A 9,002-nucleotide genomic window follows, 5' to 3' on the forward strand; every position below is an offset into this window, starting at 1 on the left:
TGGTTGGTGCAGTCTTTGAGAACACAAGCAAGGAAGATCTACTTGTCTCAACTTTGACTGTATCCAAATTAACCCTCTCGAATTATTATTAATATCATTATGTATGTGTGTTTTGTGTCTAAGTATAACAAATACCTTTGAACTTTAATTTCGCTTTAAGAAATACACATGTTTTGAAACGTTCATGATTCATGAAAGTTCAGAGTTAATTTGCAACTTTTGAAGGATATTAATATTATATTTATAGAAATAATAGGAACTTGTTTTAGGTTTGTTTTGTTGGTCTTAATGAACAGTGGCATATATATATAAGCAAATTGGTAATCTTAAATAAAGGAGGAACCAACTCCTCCTTCTCTGCCTTCCCCTAAGGTTATACACTTTTGAAACAATCGACCGCTTTGATACATCGGTTTCCATCCCTTGGAATCCCAACAGTCTTCGGGTCAGTGAAGATTGTCGTCTGCCCAAAGTCTTATGCTAAATTCTACTAACCTCAGTGGTAGAGGCAGTGGTAATTATATCATCTATTACAACAATTCTTTTACCCTCAACTCATTTCCATTCAATTTTTTTGTTCCCTCAAAACTTACATGGTCAAGAATTTAGAGTAATTAAAGTGAAACTGTCAAACTCAGCCTCAATTGATGGCCAAGAAGTTCCGATTTTCCAAACTAAAATCTAGAATTATTTCAAAAAAAATTAGTGAAAACTTTCTTTACTCATTTACTAATTCATTTAGAGGGTGTTTGGCAACTTGTGTAATTTGGGAGAGTTGAGTTGGATGGGTAAAAATAAATCAATCCTATTTGGTTCACCAAAGATGCATCAACTCACATTTTTCACCAAAATACTTATATTTTTCACATTGTTTTTTGTGTCAGCTTCTCCAATAACTCTGTAATAATTATCAACTCAACTTTTTGTTTTTATTGTTAACCAAATACCCCTTTGTTAAAAGAAAGAAGTATCTTATTCTATGTTGAAGCAAAAGGAGAAAATAACAATAAAGCTACCAAAAAAGTGGTGGTATTAATCTAATTACAAGTTTGTAGCAAGTGGAGCTAATGGGAAAAGGGATTTATACAAAAATAAAAGAATGTCACCCTTTTATTTAATGAAACTTAGTGGTGGTTTATTTGTACTAAAATTGGTTCTTATATCATTAAGAGTCCAAGCTAGTAACGTGCATTTTGATTAATATCTTGGGTTTGAATTAGGTAATTAACCATCATAGATTATGTCCTTCTAAGCTCTTATCAAGGTCATGTGCTATTTACCACATTAATCGTTAAGAGGATATGTAATATTTGTATATGATGAAATGATTATAAATTATTTAATCCAAAATGCACATTGCCTAATACTAAAAAGATGTCTAGTAGCATCAATTCTAAATCATTCTAGTTCCAAGCGTTCTTTGAACTGTCCAACTCATTGCTTAGATATGAAAAATGTCATCAACATCATCATTTGGATATGCAATATATTTTTGCTATATTTTTATCATTTTCGTTCATATATTACAGCTCTACTTTAATACTTTCATATTATATTAGTAGTAAACAACTTGTGAAGCTTTTCATAATCTAGTTGATTGTGTTGCTTTTTGTCTCCTACTCACATGTGAGTGAGATTTTTGGTAATACAACAATAAGATCAGTAAGCTAATTTTTGTATCTCTAAAATATACAAATTGGATTCAAAGATTATGGATTAAGTGAATTCATAATTCATAACAATTAAATTATAAATAATTATGTATGGATTAACTTTCTATTATTACCTCAAATGCAAAATAAGTAGCATTTGTATCAATATTTTCAATTCGAATGACGAGTTACAAATGATATGGCAATTTGGTTAGTCCATCTAAAAGTTTTCATAGTTGATGTGATGAATAAAATTGGGCAAACTGAATCTTAATTAGTTCTCTGGGTGGGGGTTCTTTTGGACAAACTTAGAAACTCTTATTTTGATAAAAACTATCTTTTTAGTAACCTTTAGTTGAGCCTCTAATAACAAATTTTAGAAAGAGGTATTTGTTTGTAACAATGTGAACTAATTTTTCACTCTCTATCTTCTCCATAACACTCTTCAAGAGATTATAAATAAGTTTATGATATTTTCTTGGTCGTATTCAACCATGCCCAACTTTGTTTTTCTTTACACAAAATGTCTCTATTAACTATACTATACACCATATCCAATTATTTTGACTCAGCTCTACTAAAAAAATTAAAAGAAAATAAACACATTAAGAAAGTGCAATTCTACTTCAATCAGCCACCACTTTAAGCATATTTTAATAAGGCTAAGCCACAATTGAGTTTACAATGTGTAGACTAAATTACTTTCCTATCTCTGTGAAAATTTTGTTTTGTATTATTTTCATCTCTTGATGATTTAGAGATGATTTAGGATCTTTATTTGAACATGTCATTTAAAAGTAATGAAATTAAATCTATAACAAAAAAGAGAGTAAAATATAAGGAATGGGTGGGAAATATTAAGAATTGATGGGGTTAAAAACGACAGTGGAGTGGTTGGCTATATGTAGGCTGAATTGTCCTCCTTTCTCTGTGACATCGATCTTCTCCATTGCACTTGGGGGTTTCATTTCAAACTTTGAAACTAACTTGGCAACAATGAGACCTAATATTGGCATTGCCAGAACAATTCCAGGACAACTCCTCCTTCCAACTCCAAAGGGTAAGAATCGATAATCCACTTTTCCTGCAGCAACCGCTTCTGTTCCACTTTCTTCTTCGAAGAACCTCTCTGGCCTAAACTCCTCTGGATTTTTCCACCACTTGGGGTTATTAGCTAGCCACCATGCATTAACGACCACCTTGGATTCCTTTGGAATGGTGTATCCTCCTAGTTTCGCCTCTTCCAAGTTCATATGTGGCACTAACAATGGAATTGGGGTGTGCAACCTCAATGTTTCTTTTACTGTTGCTTGTAAGTATGGCAATTCGTGAAGGTTTGATTCAGTCACTTCCTTTCCTTTTAGGACATTAGCAATCTCCTCTCGAATCTTGTGTTGAATTTCTGGATGATTCACTAGCTCGGCTATTGCCCATTCCATTGACCATAATGTTGTTTCTATCGCTGCCACATTGATGTTCTCTACAATGTAAATCACATTCTCTTCACTTATCTCACCTTTCATTTGAGCATCTATGATATGATCCATGGCACAAGTTATCTTGTGTTTATCTCCATTAGCAGCCATTATTTTCCTGTTAAGATTTAATCAAATCAATAACGTTAGTTATATTCAATGTATTGAATTTGAAATAATCGAAGTGGAGATAACATAATGGCTTCAATTTTACTAACCTTCTTTTTTCCACGTAGTTTTTGTTGAAAAAGTCCAACCTCCTAGTCTGCAAATCTCTGCACTTGTTCAAGTAACCTCTTAAGAATGGTCTAAGGAGAGGAATGAAATCTCCATAGTTGTACTCAAAACTCTGTGCTAATCGACTTCTTTCTGAGTTGAACTTAGTTGCTTCAATAAACAAAGGATCATCCTGAGACTCAAACTTTGCATCAAACATCATTCTATACATGATGTTGTACAACATCAACTGCAAACGCTTTCTGATGACTATCCCTTCAGATTGAAACTTCTTGTTACTCTTAAGGTCACGAACCACAGAGTCCATCTCATCCTCCCACATGCCACTATAATTATGCACCACTTTATTTGTAAAAAACGGCAAAGTCATGATTCTACGCATCTTACGCCAATGGTCTCCATAAACCGTAAACACCATATCCTGACCATTTCCAGTGAAGATATCAAACACAACATTACGAGGACGAGAGCCAAACTCGACACCCTGAGCATGGAGAACTTGGCTGGCAAGCTCAGCGTCGGACACAACAACAAGGTTCTTGGAGCCAAGCTTCAAGAGGAATATGGAGCCAAATCTGTCGCAGAAGGAAGCAAGAAGGCGATGGTTGAGATCATTACCAACTTGGAGCCAATTGCCAAAAATGGGAATGGAGAGAGGACCAGGAGGAAGCTTAGAGGAGGAGGCCATGGAAGAGATGATATAAGTGAGGAGAGGAACAAAAAAGATAGTTAGTCCAAAAGCAAGTGGAGACATGGGAAATATGAACTTAGTGACAACAGAAACAAGAAGCATTGAAGAGAGAGAAAAGAAGGCGTTGGAAGCCATATGTAAAGAGAGGCGATTGAGAGAATGAAAGAAGGGGAAATGGTTTATATAGGTATTGATTTTGGGGGTAGGAAGCAAATCTATGTGCTTTTTGTATTGAAATTGAGAAAAGTAGAAGTGGTTTTTGGTAAGAAATATTAGAATTAAAAAGGTCAAACTTGGGGTTGGTGATGGTTGGTGAAGCTGTCCTTTGGCAACTGTGAGCAACAATTTTGGTGCCAATTTTGACCATATTCTGCTTTTGCTCATTAGACTCAAAATTCCTCTTTGTCAATGACTTGATAATGATTGGTTTAGTTATATGGTTGCTTTTACTCATACCTTCACTTTTGGTATCTTTCCTTAAGCTAATGTACAAAAATGGGGAAAACCCTTTGTTTAGTCCATGCCTCTCTTATTAGAAACTATACAATAACTTAATTTGTTCCTAATTTATAGTTTATTTAATGGTTTGGTTTTTCTATGGTTCTGAATTTGCATAACAATTTAGTACATTTGTAAACATTATTGTTAGGATTGAATATAATTTATTAGGAAGTGGGTGATAATTATAAGAGAATTTATGGGCATGAAGGATTTTCATAAGTAATTTTAAAAATTCATCTTTACTCATTTACTTGAAAATTTTAGGAGTTGAATTAGATCAAATTATAAATTTCCCATAATATTAGACAATTGAAATTTGAGAAAGGTATTTAATTTTAAGAAAAATAAATTTGAGTCATCATTTTTTGGGTTGATTTCAACTCTATCAAAATAAGCAAAAAAATAATCATAACATGTAGTAAACAATAGGTCATTTGATTATATAAGCTATCATATATTTTTTTTTCCAATAGAAAAACAAAAAGAAAGAGATCCTATGGTAGTCATACGATTATCGATTTTGAAATTTGCTCCTTTTGGAATTTAGAAAATGTAGTGACATGGACTTTACTATTGTAATTTTTTTTTGCTATTTTTGCAAGGGCTCCTTGTATAATGTACATCATCTGATCAACTAGAAAATCCAACCTAAAGGTTTATAGTACATGAATAACGTTTTTTTAGCTATAGTATATTAATAACATTTGGTGTCTTATCTTGATAACACACTATAGATACGACCTACTTTGTAATTACAAATAGTTTTATCTACGGTTACATTTCTTACAAATATTTATTTAGTTTCTTTTTAGTTTTTTTAGAGAAAAAATATATTCTCTTGATTTTAGATATTATTAATCCTTTAGTTGATATATCTTCTTCTCTCACTCAATTATATTTTTAGAAATACTTTCCCTCAACGACAAGGTTTGCTAAAATCTTTTAACCATATTATTCTTAAATGATCATTTTTCTTGTCTCTTTGGAAGTTCTTCCTTATTATAAAAACCATATATGATTTTCTTCGAGAAGCTTTCAAGCTACAATCCGTGAATAATTTTTACAATCGTAAGTCCTTACCTTCTTAGATATCTTTTAATGAAGACCATATGATCTCTTCAAGACCGATTCAAGTTATATATGAAGATGAAAGATTAAGGAAAATTTTAATAATAGAAAGCTTCAAATCGAGAACTTGATATCTAATCAATCATTCAAATTAGGGTGAGCGTGACTATTTTCATTATATTCAAATTACAATATAGTTGGAGTCTGACTATTTTAATTAATAAAATTACTAAAAGAGTACTAATTTAGGGAGAGCGTCTTCTAGATTATTAAAGTATAATACTTCTCTTAATTTTAATAAAATCTCCTTATTTGAGCTGTAAAAACTCTTTAGAAGTAGATGGATTCTTACCAAACTAGGTTATCAAAGTTGGGATTTTTTTTAAAAATAATGTAAAATTTAAAACATACTTCAAAAATAGGCTGTTGCAAAACTATTTTTAAAAATAGGTGATTTGAGGTAAAGTGCGTACCATGTACACGACTTCAATGAAGTGGACCCCACCTCTTCTATTTTTTCTTATTTAAATATATATACTACACAGGACCCCACATTTTTTTATTTTCTAATTATTTATATACATAGGTCCCACACATTTCACTTTTTTTCTCATTATTTATATATATATACCCACATATAGTAATATATATATTCAACATTCAAATTCTAAAAATATATTTCTTTATTAAATTAATTTATTTTTTCTTTATTTATATTTAAATATCACAATCTTCAACTTTTCTTATTAAATTCATTTTTCTAATTTAATTTAATTATTTCTTAATCAAAATTATTCATATTTTTTTTTTCAATTTTCAATTTTTTTTAAAAAAACTCATATATTAACAAAAATATGTTATTAAAAATATATTAAACAAATAAAAATAGTAACAAGTTGAAATTACTAAAAAAAAATAATAATAACACTTGTAGCCCACCAATGCACATTGGTAATTGAATAAAAAAAATTCATGTTTATGGCAAAAGAAAAAAAACAAGAATTGGTTCGATTACAAATTAAAAACTTAACGAATAATTTTCGATTGCAAATTTGTTATTATATTATTTTTAGAGTAAGCTTCAACTTCTTTTGTTTATTATTATTATTTTGTTTTGTTTAATATATTTTTTAATAACATATTTTGTTAATATATGTGTTTTTTAAACCGAAAATCAGAAAAAAAAATATATAATTTTGGTTAAGAAATAATTAAATTAAATTAGAAAAGATTAATTAATAAGAAAAATTGAAGATTGAAATATTTAATATATATACGTTATTTTTTTTAAATTCAATTAGTAATGTGCATTATTTATTTATTATTATTATTATTTTGAGTAACTTCAACTTCTTCTAATTATTATTATTACTATTTTTATTTGTTTAATATATTTTTTAATAACATATTTTGTTAATATTTGAATTTTTTTAAAAAATATTGAAAATTGAAAAAAAAATGTATAATTTCGACTAAGTAATAATTAAATTAAATTAGAGAAAATAAATTTAATAAGAAAAATTGAAGATTGAGATATTTAAATATAAATAAAGAAAAAAATAAAATAATAAATTATTTTAATAAAAAAATATATTTTTAGAATTTAAATGTTTAATATATATATTATTATATGTGGGTATATATATATAAATAATGAGGAAAAATGAAATGTATGGGACCCACATTATAAATAATTAGAAAATAGAAAATTGTGGGGTCTAGTGTAGTATATATATAAAAATAAGAAAAAAAAATAGAAGAGATGGGGTCCACTTCAGTACACACTTCACCTCAAATCACCTATTTTTAAAAATAGTTTTGCAACAACTTATTTTTGAAATATGTTTCAAATTTTACATTACCTTTAAAAAAGATCCTCAAAGTTGCAAAGTTATTTTATCTTTTTGTTCTCTTAGCTAATTCATTAGTTGTTAACTAAAGTAACAACTAAAGGTAAATTACACTAGTTTACTCTTTCAATTGGTGTTATAGCGAGTTTCGATGGATATAATTAAAGGAATATCTACGACTCAATCTACTGTTCTTGATGACAAAAATTATGCATATTGGAAGACTTGTAAGGCAGCCTTTTCCCAAATCAATTGACAATTAAACTTGAAAAGTTGTCATCACTAAATGCGAATCACCCTATTACTAGTGATGGTAAAACTACAACCAAACCAAAGCTAGAATGGACTGGCACCGTAGACTAAGTATATGACTTTCTACTAGTAATAGTGATAGAAGAGATTGTCACTAACTATTGATGGTTGAATTATTTAAAGAACTAAATTAATTTAAAGAATTGATAAGAACTAAATTAATTATTAACTATTAATGGTTTTTTTTTATTATTATTATCATCGATAGATAATATAAGAGTATCACTGATTATCAATAATAGAAGACTATCACTTTCTATAAGACCGACAATAATGTTATCAATGGTAAAATGCTACCACTTTCTAACATTAGTAGACAATAATAGAAGACTATCGTTATCAATAATGGTAGACTAATTTAAATAAGTTGACAAAAAAATACATTTTTTTTATGTCTATTCTATTGCCGATAGACATCGATAAAAGATTGCTATACTCATACCTATCACTAGTAGAAGATGATCATATTCTATTACTGATAAACGTTGATTGACATTAAGTACACTAAATAACAACTTATATGCATATAAGTTCTAATGCATATAGATGTTGATCGACATTGATTGATTAGTGATGTTAAACGACCGTGTAAACTTGAGGAGAGAAAGGTCCTGTACACTTTGTGAAAAATCAGAAGAGAGAAAGTCGGAAGACCTTCACGTTTCATGCAGCTTTTTGAATTCTTTATTCAAGTGATCTAACACATCGTAGCTTCATTTTCTTAATTATGTGAAAATCTCAATTGCACAAGTAAAGCATCCTCATCGGCCGATATATTGTAGATGTCAATTTTTAGATTTGGATAGGGGAAAATGCACCGGACTGACTTTCACATGGCAACAACGGTAAATTATTACTTTTTTTAAAAAAAAGAGACCGATAAAACAAAGAAAACTAATTCTAATATCAAAGTTAAAGATCAAAATAATAGAATAAAAGAGTTAGAAGTTTAAGTTACTTCACGTCAAGTTTGAATGGTGTATTTATAGGGGATTTGATGGATAGTTTATTTTAATCCCCGTTAGGATTTCCTAATCCCTAACGAGATAGATCTTATTTTATTTTATTTTAACTTGAATTTTGGTTTTATTTTGTGGGGGCTAAAATTCACCCATAAGAATGGACACTGTTTCTTTCATTTGGAGTTCAATAATGTGAAGTGGCATATTTAAACATTTAATTTTTTTTAGTTAAGCTCCTATGTTGGTCAAGAGTG

At 29.3% G+C, this 9,002-nt stretch overlaps 1 protein-coding gene across 1 annotated transcript; it reads right to left on the reverse strand.

Annotated features, from left to right (window-relative positions):
- Positions 1 to 2,257: 2,257 nt before the first annotated feature.
- On the reverse strand, positions 2,258 to 4,306 carry LOC105434566 (cytochrome P450 CYP73A100). The gene is made up of 2 exons (XM_011650668.2): positions 3,346 to 4,306; positions 2,258 to 3,245 (listed from the first exon to the last, which is right to left on the reverse strand). Exons 1-2 carry the CDS (start codon positions 4,188 to 4,190, stop codon positions 2,510 to 2,512), a joined length of 1,581 nt encoding a protein of 526 aa, XP_011648970.2. The 5' UTR covers positions 4,191 to 4,306; the 3' UTR covers positions 2,258 to 2,509.
- Between the last annotated feature and the right edge of the window lie 4,696 nt (positions 4,307 to 9,002).

The sequence above is a fragment of the Cucumis sativus genome, chromosome 2, assembly GCF_000004075.3.
Source record: "Cucumis sativus cultivar 9930 chromosome 2, Cucumber_9930_V3, whole genome shotgun sequence".
In the NCBI taxonomy this organism is placed as follows: domain Eukaryota; kingdom Viridiplantae; phylum Streptophyta; class Magnoliopsida; order Cucurbitales; family Cucurbitaceae; genus Cucumis; species Cucumis sativus.